General features: G+C 46.4%; 1 protein-coding gene across 2 annotated transcripts in view; it reads right to left on the reverse strand.

The window, feature by feature from the left end:
• Positions 1-15,324: 15,324 nt before the first annotated feature.
• Positions 15,325-16,346, reverse strand: part of elac2 (elaC ribonuclease Z 2) — a 54,119-nt gene continuing 53,097 nt past the window's right edge. For both annotated transcript variants that reach the window (XM_084328810.1, XM_084328809.1), the window contains one exon: positions 15,325-15,850. In XM_084328810.1, the coding sequence (XP_084184936.1) occupies positions 15,599-15,850 (252 nt within the window). In that variant the 3' untranslated portion in view covers positions 15,325-15,598. The remainder of the gene's footprint in view (positions 15,851-16,346) is intronic.

The raw sequence follows: 16,346 nt of genomic DNA on the forward strand, positions 1-16,346 counted from the left end.
TGAGGCTGTCCAGCACAAGCGGTGTCCGAGGAAGGCACGTGGCATCCTCAAGGACACCTCTCTCCCCAACCACAGACTGTTTGCCCTCCTCCCATCTGGGAGGCGCTGCAGGGATCTCAGTACCAGGAGCAGCTTCTTCCCCTCTAGCTGTCACCTTGCTGAACTCTGCACCACTGTGACAGCCCCCCCCCCCCACACCCCCCCCAGTCCATCACAGCTACAGCCCCCCACCCCCACTCAACTTACTCCAGAGACTGACCTCTGTTGACTATACTCATATGAATATGTATCTACTGCCTAGATACTGTCTACATCCGGCATATACTGTATCCATATCTACTTCCATTATACTACTTATATCCAACCTGTAGTTCATGCATAGTTAGTCTTATTCAAGTTTCAAGTTTCAAGTTTCTTTAATAGTTGTCATACAGAAGTACAGAATACTTTTATACAAAATTCTTCTTACTGTTACACTCCAGAGACTGTGCTAGACAAGATAAGTATGAAATAAAATAGTATAGCATGTAAAATAGAAGTAAAAATAGAGGTCACAGTGTTCAGTATAGACATATGTACAATGTTCGATGCAGAATAGAAGTAACTGAGTTACCATACAATATACAATATACTATGCAATGTACTAATATACAATACTATATAGTGCAAAGCAGAAATGGGATGAGGTACAATTTAGGTACAATTTACAGTAAGGTGTACGAGTTGTAGTGCAAATCCTTTACCAATAAATATAAAGTGTGTTTAGGTGATCTAAAGTGTGGAGAGTGGGTGCTGCAGTGTGTTGTTTGTTTAAAGTGAGTGTGTGCGTGTGGATGTGTGTGCTGTGTGCATTTGATGGTTGTTGCATAGTGTTTATTGTTCGTTGAGCAGCCTGATGGCCTGATCCACTCACACAATTTATAACAGGGGTCTCAAACTCAATTACCAGGGGGGCTGAGATGAAAAAATACAGATGATTATGCGGGCCAGAAACAATACCCAAAAAAAAAAAGTAGCTCGCTTAATTGGTAATTTTGTTTATTTATTCAGTTTGTGCATACCAGCTCAATATGTTGTAAATGCACTTCTGTTCATTCTCTGGTGCCTCAATGAATACAATTATTCCCCAAGGGGATCAATAAAGGAATATCTTAACTTATCTTACAATGAGGGCTGGTGGGTAAGGAGGCATCACTTATGGATAATTGGCTTATTATAGATATATTTTTTATATATTGAAATGACATATATTAGGATTTAATGAATTATTCACCCACATACATTTCGCTGCTGTCGGGCCAAAACCTCATAACTCCATTTTTTTAATTTTTTTTTATTATATAAATCAACTCCGTAGATCATCCTCCATATGTGTGTGTGGGTTTTACAAAGTTTAAACAATGGGAAAGCATTAAACCGATCATCTGTCTAAACCTCCTAACTCTATTCACCCTCAAATCTGTGTTAGTTTTTTTCATCTGCTGAAAAGTTGGGTTTTTGGAGTTATGAGGTTTTGTCCCGACAGCAGCGATTTGTAAGATTAGCAATTGGAGGCTAAACTGGTTCAGGACTATTGGAGGAGAAGAACAACACCTGACTTCCACTGGTCACCATTATTTCCACAGAGTGGAATGTATGTGAAATTAATTAAAATAATGAAGCTAATAATAATTAAATTAGTCATTCGTCGACACAAATCTCTCACCTCAGCATCTCTTTCTACCTTAGCTTTGACTTATCTTGCCCAAATAACAACAATTTCCATGGATTTGGTTTCAGTGTAGGTATGATGAATTAGCAATAATCCACTTGATGAAGTAAAATTGGATGCAATCGAATAATACCATGGCTTGAGTCGAGTGAAAACGGACGACTGACGAGCTTTTAAAAGCGAACGTAAATAAAAACACAAGGTACAACTGAAGGCTAAATATTGGGTCCTCCTCCAATGGACCATGAAAGCAGATTGATGCATTTGTATTCAATCAAAAAACACAATGCAGGTGCAGATAACGCTCTTTGCGTTTGCTTAAAAGGTCGGGACATTTGCGTGAGGTGCGCTTGATTTCCATCACAGGCCAGTTGACTTGCACCTAGGTCAGGCAGCGGCCAAAATGAATTGATTCGCAAATACAGTCTGATTTGCCAGATGGGCCGGATTTGGTTTGACACATGTGATTTATAACACTGGCCATATCTTCTATAATGTATTCAGATGTATTTCCAGTGTCTATAATCTATAGTGTTATACTCACTGTTCATACCAGTTTTTCTTATCTTCCATTATATATTAAATATGTCATATCTACTCTTATTATTTAAAACACTAGCTAGATTGGTTATATGATCCACATAGTGTATTCATATATATTCTTTTTATCCACTTAACGTCTCGAACGTTGCTCACATATGCCCCCCACTTGTCAGTTGTAGGGAGGATAGAAGCCTTGCATCACATGTCCCCTCCGATCCACGAGGAGGCAGCCTGTCACATCTTTTCACCTGCCAGCGCGGACTCTCATTGGCGAGGTGTAACGTGTGGGAGGCTCACACTACCCCCGCCATTTCCTGTCTCTGCTGTGCAGGCGTCCCCCAACCGACCTGTAGGAGTCGCTGTCCACAATGTCCAGATTACCACCCATCGACATCCACCCGCCAATTGAGTTAGTATGACAGCCGGCCCAAGCCAGAGGCAACGCCGACAGCCGGATTCGAACCTGGTGTCTCTTGCGTTGGTGATGAGCGCAATGTCCGCTGTGCCACCCAGCCGCTAGTGTATTCATATCTATACTACTGTCTATAGTGTTAATAGTGATTCACTCTGTTTATACTGTACATTAACACTTAATACATATACCTAGTTTATACTCTTTCATATATTGCATATATACACATGTTATATGACATAATGTACATTACAATGCACTTTACTTCTCCTTTGCACTCTTGTTAGATGCTGCCAACTACATTTTGTTGTACTCTGTACTCGTACCCTGTGCAGTGACAATAAAGTTGAATCTAATGTCTTTCACCCCCTCAACACAAAGCACTATGATGGAATTTATCAAGGAGGAATTGGTGTGCATTCTCCCTCCAACCAGACCCATTTACCAGAGTTTGGATGGCAAGGTTTCAAAAAGAGTTCTAGAGTGTCAGTGGCTTATGACTCACTATGATAAGGTGGCCACAACATGGTGTCCAAACTCCAACCTGGCCAAATTCTGGTAATAAATGGCTCTGCCTCCAACAGAACTTAAATCATTGCCAAGGCATACTGAGAGCCCTTCTGGCAGTTCATGGCCAAACATCCCAGGAACTTTATCCTTGTGTTTTCTTTATTTCCGCAGTTACCTGTACGTTGCTTCAGGGATGACTGGAGTCCTGCCGAGAAAGAAAATGAAAGCGTGCAATGGAAAGACTTACATTTACGGATTTTTTCTTCTTTTCTTTTCAAGAGCAAAGGTTTTGCAGAAAGCCGTAGGCATTTTCAAGATCATTCAAATCAGTCATCTGCCGCTTTAAATTAGGGAAAGATTAGACAGGGAGAGAGACACAACAGTGATTGGTGTAATGACCAATAACGACTGGACCCCATCTCAACATCAACGGGTCTGCTGTAGAGAGAGTGAGCAGCTCTGAGGACCTCACCTGGGACGTGCACACTGGACATCACCGAGGACCTCACCTGGGATGTGCTGCACACTGGACATCACCGAGGACCTCACCTGGGATGTGCTGCACACTGGACATCACTGAGGACCTCACCTGGGACGTGCTGCACACTGGACATCACTGAGGACCTCACCTGGGACGTGCTGCACACTGGACATCACTGAGGACCTCACCTGGGACGTGCACACTGGACATCACCGAGGACCTCACCTGGGACGTGCACACTGGACATCACTGAGGACCTCACCTGGGACGTGCTGCACACTGGACATCACCGAGGACCTCACCTGGGACGTGCTGCACACTGGACATCACTGAGGACCTCACCTGGGACGTGCACACTGGACATCACTGAGGACCTCACCTGGGACGTGCTGCACACTGGACATCACTGAGGACCTCACCTGGGACGTGCTGCACACTGGATATCACTGAGGACCTCACCTGGGACGTGCACACCGGACATCACTGAGGACCTCACCTGGGACGTGCTGCACACTGGACATCACTGAGGACCTCACCTGGGACGTGCACACTGGACATCACCGAGGACCTCACCTGGGACGTGCTGCACACTGGACATCACTGAGGACCTCACCTGGGACGTGCACACTGGACATCACTGAGGACCTCACCTGGGACGTGCTGCACACTGGACATCACTGAGGACCTCACCTGGGACGTGCTGCACACCGGACATCACTGAGGACCTCACCTGGGACGTGCTGCACACTGGACATCACTGAGGACCTCACCTGGAACGTGCACACTGGACATCACTGAGGACCTCACCTGGGACGTGCTGCACACTGGACATCACTGAGGACCTCACCTGGGACATGCTGCACACTGGACATCACTGAGGACCTCACCTGGGACGTGCTGCACACTGGACATCACTGAGGACCTCACCTGGGACGTGCTGCACACTGGACATCACTGAGGACCTCACCTGGGACGTGCTGCACACTGGACATCACTGAGGACCTCACCTGGGACGTGCTGCACACTGGACATCACTGAGGACCTCACCTGGGACGTGCTGCACACTGGACATCACTGAGGACCTCACCTGGGACGTGCACACCGGACATCACTGAGGACCTCACCTGGGACGTGCTGCACACTGGACATCACTGAGGACCTCACCTGGGACGTGCACACTGGACATCACTGAGGACCTCACCTGGGACGTGCTGCACACTGGACATCACTGAGGACCTCACCTGGGACGTGCTGCACACTGGACATCACTGAGGACCTCACCTGGGACGTGCTGCACACTGGACATCACTGAGGACCTCACCTGGGATGTGCTGCACACTGGACATCACTGAGGACCTCACCTGGGACGTGCTGCACACTGGACATCACTGAGGACCTCACCTGGGATGTGCACACTGGACATCACTGAGGACCTCACCTGGGATGTGCACACTGGACATCACTGAGGACCTCACCTGGGACGTGCTGCACACTGGACATCACCGAGGACCTCACCTGGGACGTGCACACTGGACATCACTGAGGACCTCACCTGGGACGTGCTGCACACCGGACATCACCGAGGACCTCACCTGGGACGTGCTGCACACCGGACATCACCGAGGACCTCACCTGGGACGTGCTGCACACTGGACATCACTGAGGACCTCACCTGGGATGTGCTGCACACCGGACATCACTGAGGACCTCACCTGGGACGTGCTGCACACTGGACATCACTGAGGACCTCACCTGGGATGTGCTGCACACTGGACATCACTGAGGACCTCACCTGGGACGTGCTGCACACTGGACATCACTGAGGACCTCACCTGGGACGTGCACGCCGCCGAGGTGGTGAAGGAAGAACAACAATGCCTGTTTCACTTCAGGCAACTGAAGAAATTCGGCGTGGGGCCCCAGATCCTAGGGGCCTCCTTCTACAGAGGCCCAACCGAGTGCATCCTGGCCGGATGTGTCACCGCCTGGTATGGAAACTGCTCTGCCCTCAACCGCAACGCGCTACAGGGGGGTCATGCGAACAGGTTGTGTGGTTGTGAGCTCCCCTCCATCCAGGATATATACAACGGACGATGATGTGTCAGCAAAGCCTGCAGGATTATTAAGGACCCCTGCAACCCCAACCACAAACCGTTTCAGCTGTTGCCGCCCGGCATACAGTACCACAGCCTCAAGGTCCAGACTAGCAGACCCCAGGTCAGTTTCCCCCCCCAGGCAGTCAGACTCATGAACAAATAACACTAACATTGGCCCAGTGTTGTAGTACTCGAGTCCAGGATTTTCAGGAGTCGTGACTCGACTTGGACTTGAGCACTGATGACTCACGGCCTAGCACACAGCACACGAATGAACACGGACGGACGGGTGGCTGCCGCTTCACTTCCGCTCCCATGTTAATGGACGCTACTGTGCACACTGGCCGCAAACGGGAGCGCGCCTCGTGGGCGGCTCCCGAGTGGCAAGCTATCTTTTCCGCTTCAATCGGATTCGAGGCGGCGCGGGAGGCGTGCGCCACGTGATTGATTGATTGATTGATTGGAAATGTTATTAACAGATTGCAGAATGGGTACAATCGGGGACGCGAGAAGTCCGTGGGGAGTGGGGGTGCTGAGATATCGATCGTTTTTGATTAATTTTTTTTTTTTTTTATAATTTCTTTTTTTATATAAAATATATATATTATATAATTATACTTGTAGTTGTATTGTCTGCGAGACATCGCCACCACGCAACACGTCAAAATGCTCGCTATCTGCAAACAGCTCCACTGTCTGTCGTCATAACCAACACTCTCGTTCACTAGAGGATACTATGATGAATTCTGCAATCTGTTAATAAACTTTTCAATCAACTTTTCAATCAAAACAGCTGCCCAACTCCGCGCTCTGAGCGTTCTGATGCACACATCACAGCCCAGCTTACCCCACCTGGCTGTTGCGCCCTCCTCTGCAATTCGTTCCCCGCATACATGATCGCCGGCATGCAAAAGGTGTTCGATCACCCTCCCGGGGGCTCGGATAGTTCTGCTGGCTTGTTCATATATTCCTTTACTGCGAATTCAGCGTCCCAAAATATCCCAGGCAGGGTACAGCCGCCGTGTCTATTTTTGTTACCAACGGATTTCCAGTTACGCGTTGACGCTTCCAGGCCGCGTCTATTCGAATCCCAACCGGTTCATGCGTCGGCTACACGGCGCTGATAATAACACTGCATTATCGAGACAGCGCCCCTATGGCGATCTGAATGAATTCCAAGAGTAGGGTAAATCTGCAGTGCCGTTCCGCTCTGTGACATGAGTAGCCTCGGTTACAAATTTGGAATAAAATCCAAAACAACCTTGCAGTTGCAGTTACACTCCCATCCAGCAGGGGGTGCTGCAGCCCCCGCCGCACCCCCCCTTCTCGCGTCCTTGGGTACAATACAGTACAGCTCTCTCTTTTTCTCTCTTTATTCTCCCTGCCTTTCTTTCTTTCTCTCTTTCTCTCTCTCCAGTCTCTTTCTCCCCCTCTCTTTCTTTCTTGACTAAGTCAAGGAGAGAGAGAGAGAGAGAGAGAGAGAGAGAGAGAGAGAGAGAGAGAGAGAGAGAGAGAGAGAGAGAGAGAGAGAGAGAGAGGAGAGGAGGGAGAGAGAGAGCGCGTGCTGCTGCTGGTTCTATCAGGGCTCCGCGCTGCAGCGCGCTGAGAAGTCGGACTCTGTGTGTCTGGCCAGGCGCGCGATCCCGCTAGGAACCCGTGCGTGAAATTCGTGCGTGTTCAATGTGCCCGAGCCGTCAGACTTGGACTCGAGCATTGACGACATTCGGACTTGGAAGGTGCAGACGAGGACTCAGACTTAAGCTCGGATTAGGCCCTAATCATTTGGCATAAGATGTTGATGGTTATATTAATACTGTAACATTATTAATTTCGTGCAAGGGCATGTTTAATGTAGACCTTTTTTTATTTGTATGTCAGCTCTTTGATTGCCAGAGTGGAGTGGACTCAACCTTGATGACTTGGACTCGGACTAGGGTAATGGGTACTCGACTCTGGCTCTTCTTTGGTGACGCGGACGTGGACTCGGACTTGAACACTGGGGACTCAAGACTCGACTCGGACTCGAGATCTAGTGACTCGACTACAACACTGCGTTGGCCTGTGCTGTGACTGAGGAAAACCAGTGCTATTTGATTGCTGTCCCTGCTACTGACCTTCACACAATACTGATTTGCACAGATGTGCACACACTACACTTATACTGTCATTTGTAATTTGCTATTATTTTTTTTTTACTTTATGCAGCAATTATTTTTATTGTACACCGTTTCTATTGCTTATTTTATACTACTTGTTTTGATTCTGCTGCTAGGGCGAAGAGCCAAGAAACAAAGAATTTCACTCCTCTATAGTAAATAAACTAAATAAACTTGAAATTTGAGAGCAAGAGAGGGGAAAGCAGAGATGAAGGAGAAGCCATACTGTAAAGAGACAGAGAAAATGGCACTGAGCAGAAAGAGAATGAAACTTCAACACAAGGTTGAGTTGTTATGCTTATTTCAAGTGTTTTTCTCCCAGCAGATTTCAAGGGATATTTTGAGGACAATTTCCATTAGTCTTAAGAATACACATACGAAGCGTGGACCATACATACCCAAACAGACAGCATGCAACTCTATCTGCTACTGTATTTCACTCTTGCTGCTGGCCAGTAAGGCTTCATCATCATTGACAGTCTGAATGAAAAGAGACAAAAGATAATCAGTGCCAGTTTATCCACTCAAACCCTCAGTGACACGCTGCGCTACATGCAAATGCGCCCTCTTAAGCGTTTCTCAAGGCAGCGTCCCTCCAGTCTCCAATTTCTGGTGTCTGGCATTTATGCAGCAGACGTGCTTTGCGCGTGGCGACCGCTCACGAATAGAAGAGTACCTCTGTGTTGTTTTTTGGGGGGCTTAGGGGAGAATCTTAAACTTTATTCACATGCAGGGCCAGGTGAGGTGCCACCGCGCTGTTCAAGTCTCCTGAGGGTTGCTCCCTCAGACAATCTGTTAATGCGGACCAGCCATCCTTGGGAGGAGAGGCAGTCCTGGGCAGCGCTGGGTGGAATACTAATGCCCTCTGTTGTATACAGACCCCTCAACGCCAGCATCTCTCTCGCTCTCTCTGTTCTCTCCCTAATGCTCCTATACCTAGGCTGAAAAGCCACTTTCACAGTGTTCCAAAAGTTATCAGAGATCTGGCGCGGAACTTTGATCTCAATTTAGCAGCCGTCCTCTCCTCTGCCGTCCGGCGCGGGAGAGGCTCACCGCTGTGTTCTTCTGGCTTTAGAGAGGTGACAGGATGGGTGGGTTAAGAGATAAGGGATAAAGGTGGATGAGGGGAGACAGGATGAAGTTCTTGATCCGAGGTGACAGCTGAGTGATATTATTGCAGGGATCTCGGGACAGATTGCCGGGGAAAGAGTGTCTGCCCACAATTACCGAGCTGTCCAGGAGCACCGGCCAGGGCTGCGACCTCCAGTCTTGAGACTGAGGCTCCGTGGCCCTCTTCCGCACGGCCCTCTTTCACACGAGTCCCTGCGGATTACCTCACACTTTGATTCCTACACGAGGAGAACCGGGGCTGCTCACTGAATCAGCAGCCGGGCAGAGAATGTGAAGAGAGTTGAGCAGGCTGCATCGTTGACATTGGACAGAGGTGAGGCCTGAGAGACGGAGGTGTATCTGATTGGAGCCGGCTGCTGCGCCCGATGTCCGTTGACATCCGTCTCCTTTACCTCCAGGCCAGATAAACGATGACAAACGTTAACATCACTTCCAGGTGCCTCCCTGTTTGATGATGTTATATTTTTAATGACATTTCCCTTTTATCTACAGCTATTCCTGGTAGATCGTCTCCGGACCAGAGAGTGAATGCAGGGGGTGGCAGCAAGGATCCTTCCTTTTATTAGCCTGGAATTTAAAAAGAATCCCTCGAGGGCCTATAACCCATATCCACAAATAACTGGGAAGGAAGAGACAAGCAGACTCAGTACAACCACCTAAAGAATGTGAATGTGTTTGGTTTCTTCCCCAGTAAAAAGACAATTCTTCCATTCATGGTCAATAGCGGCCCTGCTCCTGCTTATATTGAACTTGGAGTGCTCGACGTTGACCGGCAAGAGTCTATTTCAATGAGCAGACTCCTCAAGTCGAACAGAAGCACACAGGCCGGCGATCGACTTATGAACTCACACGAGTATTGCGAGCCTCCACTGCTTTTGTATGACATCAATTGGAATTTTGAATAACAAAAGAAAACCTCAAGACTTACGGTACTGTGATCCGTTGCTGGCTGAGTGATGGCCAGCTGCTAAGGGTGATGACTAGGCTGCTAAGGCCTAGGGGTGCCGACCTGTCTGTCTCAAGCGATGGCAGCGGTAGAGAGAGCTTCGTTCTGCCCGACTCACGTGTCCTTCAGGTGTCTTCAGATAAGACGTGGTCTTCTGTAGCTGCGGTGGGACGTAACGAGACCAGGCTCTGGAGCGGCACGTCTTCATCCGACCGCTTCACGCTCCCTCATTGCCGGACCGCTGCCGGGTTCACGCGTTTCGGTTACGTCAAGGAGTTCAAACACCAGTCTCTCATATGAAATACGAGTTTGAATATTTCTGTGCAGATTCAAGGTGTTTTTGTTTTGTTTATTTCCTACGTTTCGGTTGGCTTAGAATTTACATTTAAAGGGGCACTGGGCTATTGACCACATTCACACGGTGGCCATTTTGCTTATGTCAGGTGGAAACAGGGTGGAAAGGAATCCCATCTTGAGCATGACATAAGAGCAAAATGGCAGCCATGTGAATATGGTCAATTACTGGTAAAACGATATAAAAGCTCATTATACAATGGCATGCACATTTCTTGATTCTGATTGGCTGAAACACTTCTTTCAGACGTTGTTATTTCTCATAACACACTCCACGTGATCCCAGAACCCGCCCACAACCGAATTACTTTGTTTCCGAATCACTCCGCCGTTCGTGTTTTTAGGAATGAAACCAAGATGGCGGACAATAATCTTTATGAATGGATGTATTGATAGCGTCATAACGACTCATTCAAAAACGATAAAGTAACGTGGAATGTGTTAGTTGCTTACACAATGTTGGATTATGTAATTGGTTGGTCATGACTGAAGGAAATATAGGTTTTTCAAGGTATATAGGGTTAACTATTGGTGAATGACAGAATCTACTTATAGCCAGGTCAGAGAGGTAGATGTGGTGGTGGAGGCGGTCAGAGAGAGTCAGTGTGGTAGCAGCGAGCAGGGTGTGTGCATGCCGAGGTCGTTCAGCACATAACAACTGATAAGGATTGAGAGCAGGCAGAATGGTCAGAGAGAGAGTTTGACATCAATAGAACGGACGTTTAATGTGGGTTAAAGGTGAAGAGCAGTTGCCATGACAGCGCGTCACATAGTGATGAGAAGAGGGGGCGGCGGGCCTGTCGTTGCTATGCCGAGAATATTATAATGTGAGTTTCCTTCCGGGTGTAAGTTAGAACAGGACGCAAGGCTGATACGAGCAGACGTGGAGAGAGACAGACCACTAACTAGAGGGTGGTGGGAGGGGCCTCCCCTCCCCCCTATGCCTCGAGGAGGCTAGCTTCGGCTAACAAAGAAAGGTTTTGGCTAACGACAAGGTCTCAACCACCATTGGACTAAAAGCAGAAGAGACGATAGAATAATGACTTTAGTCAAGGACAATTACAGAATTGGTTTCCATCTGATTAGAGAGGCTTTGTTTATGTAATAAACAACGTTTTCCAAGAAAGGTAACACGTCTGACGGTGGTGAATTATTATTATTACGGATTGCACGATGTACAGCCGGTATGAGAAGATCAAGAGATAAACACAACACAGAAACTACACAAGCCAACAGATGAAGAGGTGATACTGGCTGATTATGGTCAAATCTAACAGTTGATGCCGTTGACAGCCAGATTGCAGATCGAGATTAGATTAGGTTGAGACTACGATGCCAACGGTGGTTAAAGACAATGGGGCTGGAGACGGTGCAGTGCAGAGGCCATGAGAGAGGGCACCAGCGGAACCGAGCGAAACCATGGACGCCAGACAACGTTGAAGAGAAAAAACTTGAGTGTGTCTCACGCTATGGGGTCTTAGCCTTATCTAACCTCGCAAGCCAATAAAAACGAACAGATATGCATCCGTAAACATAATAAAGACACAGAGAAAGCCAGAGGAGTGTTTTTGAATATGGAGTTTCAAATATGGGGGGGGGGGGTCAAGCTGTGTGTATTTCAGAGAACGGCAGAGCAGCTGTCTGGGTTTTTGTTTTGAAGAGAGAAGCCATTTTTATCACAAAGGAATGTAAACGAATGAAAGAGAAACTACACGAGCCAACAGATGAAGAGGTGATACTGGCTGATTATGGTCAAATAAAAAATGACTCATTGTGAAACAAAATATAAATCGTGGGAAGTGTGTTGTTAGATGGCATTCATTGTAGAACCTCCCTCTCCTTCAAAAGGACACTATCATTTCACTGTTAATAAAATTTCCAATCAATCAATCAAATAACAACCGCTAACTTCACTGTTAGATGGCATGCTTTGTAGCAACCTATGTATAGATGTAGCACTGTCTATCTGTATGTCATATATGTTATGATGCATTGAAAATGGGGGACCCTGATGTAAACAAGATGAAAATCTTTCTCTTTATGAATGGTCCGTATTGATATCGTCATAACGACTCATTCAAAAACGATAGTCACGTGGAATGTGTTAGTTGCTTACACAATGTTGGATTATGTAATTGGTTGGTCATGACTCATTGTGAAACAAAATATAAATCACGGGAAGTGTGTTGTTAGATGGCATTCGTTGTAGAACCACCCTCTCCTTCAAAAGGACACTGTCATTTCACTGTTAATAAAATTTCAATCAATCAATCAAATAACAACCGCTAACTTCACTGTTAGATGGCATGCTTTGTAGCAACCTATGTATATATGTAGCACTGTCTATCTGTATGTCATATATGTTATGATGCATTGAAAATGGGGGACCCTGATGTAAACTAGACGAAAGTCTTTCTCTGGTCTGCATCCTGTACTGTACTGTATTGTACCCATTCTGCAATCTGGTAATAAAATGTTCAATCAATCAATCCAATAACAACCGGTAACTTCACTGTTAGATGGCATGCTTTGTAGCAACCTGCCTCTGCAAACGGACACTGTCGCATGAAGCGATTTCACTGGATGTCCAGGACACAATGGAAGTATGGATATATTCGTAACAAATAATTTAAAAAAGATACCGTTAACTGGAATATGTTCGTTGTTTACACAATGTTAGATTATGTAATTGGTTTTGTTAGATGGCACCTCCCAGCTGCTTCTAGACACGGAGGCAACTTTATTTTTTTGGTTGCGGACCTTAGGGGAAGGGCAGATGGAGCAGCCGTCTATGTTGAGGGTGAGATCCCCAACCTTCCGGAGCAGGGCCTTGGGTGCCACAACCATGAGCTGAGTTTTATTGTTGTTGAGTTTGAGAAGATTAGATGACATCCAGGTTTTTATTTCATGAAGGCAGTTGACAAGGGAGCGTGGGGGGAGCTGGGTGGATGGTTTGGTGGAGAGGTAGAGTTGTGTGTCGTCGGCGTAGGAGTGGAAGCTGAGGCCAATGGCGGTGGATGATCTGACCGAGGGGGAGCATGTAAATGGTGAACAGAATTGGGCCAAGTACAGAGCCTTGGTTGACTGGGGCTGGGGTGGAACTGGAATCGCTGATGGTGATAAACTGTATCCGGGTGGTGAGGTAGGATTGAAACCAGGAGAGTGCTGAGCCAGTGATGCAGAGGTTGTCGGATAGGCGGTTGAGGAGGATAGAATGGGAGACTGTGTCGAAGGCTGCCAAAAGGTCCAGGAGGATGAGGATGCTAATGTGGCCAGAGTCAGCTGCAAGGAGGAGGTTGTTGATGATTTTGAGGAGGGCGGTCTCTGTGCTGTGTTGAGTTCTGTAGCCGGATTGAAAAGGCTCATAGAGCTCATGGTTGGACATGTATTGTTGGAGTTGGGCGGCCACTGCTCTTTCCAAGATTTTACTAGGGAAAGGAAGGTTGGAGATCGGACGGTAGTTGTTTAGCTCATCTGGGTCGAGGCCGGGCTTCTTGATGATGGGAGTGACGGAGGCTGTTTTGAAGCAGGAAGGGACGAGACCAGATTATAGTGAGGAGTTGATGATGTTGACCATGGTGGGGCAGAGAGCAGGGTAGTAGGCATGGGGTCGAGTGAACAGGTGGAGGCTTTGGCTGAAGCTATAAGCTTGGCAACTTTAGGACCATCCAATTATGCTTCAATTACTGTGTTGGATGAATTCGGCCATTGTATAAAAGCATTACATCACGCGAGTGTGTTATAGAAATTAGATCACGCCTATGGGGGTCTAACAACCACCCATAGGCGTGATCTAATTTCTATAACACACTCTGTCGCGTGATGTAACGCTTAAGTGTTGCTGAGTCACAAAGGGCTGGAGGGTCAAAGTGAATTTCTTCTCCCAGTGGATAAAACCCAGGCATCTGGCTCACTTGAATAAGACACAAACGCAAGATACATTAGACCTGTGTCATGTCATGTCACGTGTAGAACACTAAACTACGGTGGAAATAAAATGCTCGATTGCTCTTGAAAACACTAATGGCACACCCTGGAGGCCCTCACCTACATCATGACAGCTATTCATAGTGCACTGAAACCTAATGATTTTTAGCAGAGTTGGTAATTATGTGCCACTCGCGTCTAATGGATGACATCCTCCTCGGTCCTGTGTACTGTTGCTATGGGGCACGGCAGATTTTTATGGTTACCGCTCCCTGATGTGGGGAAAAAAAACACAAGACTGTCCATTAAATATTTACTATTAGGGTGGATTTTTTCTTGAACCCTTAGCCCCATTACCTGGTTGATATAAACAGAGACGGCTCAATGCAGCCCCCATGTGGACTAATGTTATGTGGAAGGAATATCAAATATACATATTGCTACTGCTGGGTAAAAAGGTCATGCAATGAAAATACTGAATTCAAACGACTACTGCCACCGATTGGGAGTGATTTTGATGGGTGTGATAAATATTAAATCAAAGCAGACATTTTCTGGCAATGCACAGTGGGGGGGTGGGGTCTGTCTAGCTAAAATTATGGAAGGAACTTCCCACCAGTCAGGACAGCTGAAACCCGGCCAACTTTCCACCGTTGACTAAAAACACACCTCTTCAAACAATATCTGAGAAGATGCTACTATTCTTATACTACTACCTATCATGCTAATATGTCTATACAACTATGGACTCAAGAGTAGAACACTCAAGTTTGACACTATTTGACAAACAATGCCACGGACCCTTAGTTGCTAGAGATCTACCCATCCTGCTGACAATTTGTAAGTCGCTTTGGATAAGAGTCAGCTAAATGACTAAATGTAAAAAGATCAGAGGACTGTGTTGTACAGATGCCTATCATCGCCACACAAGGAAGCATGGTTTAAAATAGATTTTTTTAGAGACTACATCAACCTTAATATTTTGCTGATATATATATATATATATAATAGTCGTCCGATGTTGAAACCCAACCTGTATTAAATAGGCGTACATTGATATCAAACAAAACACTTGCTTTATTCTCAAAACGACAAGAAAAAAACCAAGGACTACAGTATGTTAATGATTTTTGTTCTATGTACACTGCAATAGAAGAAATATACAAGCCATTCCCTCCCCCACAAGCAATGAAGCCACACAAGCCAAACAAAATGTCTCTTACAAGAGCACCATGTTCTACTTATTTAATTTCAATAAAAATCTAACTTTTGGTCAGTTCTTTGAACTCATTGCTCAAAACCCAAAGGCCAGCGGACTGGGTGCCGAGTCTTCAGTTGGCTTTTAGTCTTTTAGTCCCCTCATGAGGCGCCGCCCCCTGCTCCTCCTGCTCCCGCTTGGCGCCTCTTCCCGCCTCGGCCTCCTCGGGCGTCCTCTGCGCGCTCTCGATTCCGGCGGCGGCCTCTCTCATTTGCTTGAGCTCTCGCTTCTCTCTCCTCCCCTCCATCTCGCCGATCTCATCCGCAAAGAGTGCCTTCAGAGACGGGATAAGTCGGGGGAGGACTCGGAAGTCTCCGAACCGCATCTGGGGGGGGGGGGGGGGGATAAAATAAGATAACCCTTAATTCAGGCATCATAGCAGCATGGAGGAGGGGGAGGGGAGTGATAGTAGAAGACTATATAGAAGTCATAATATTATAGTACAGTGGAGAAGTAAAAATAAAAATAGGCAGTGCAAACAAGATAACAATATAATTAACTGAGTATGCACATATGGTCAAGTAGGCAGTGTAAATAGGTGAAGGTGCAGATGAGGGTATGTATGCCCTCTCAGTTGTATTTGCCTTACAATAAATATAGTTACAATATGTATATAATCTAATAATCTAATATCTAATCTAATATATCCAAAAAATGCTAAATATATGCAAAATAAATTATATGCTCTGATTGAGTAAGTATACAGTATACACATAAGGTGCAGTATGCATAAGGTATGAATGCCGTGATATACTTCATACGTTATATTGTTTTGATTGATTGAAAATTGTATTAACAGATTGCAGAATGGGTACAATACA

Source organism: Notolepis coatsorum (assembly GCF_963971535.1).
Source record: "Notolepis coatsorum genome assembly, chromosome: 14".
NCBI classification, from domain to species: Eukaryota; Metazoa; Chordata; class Actinopteri; order Aulopiformes; family Paralepididae; genus Notolepis; species Notolepis coatsorum.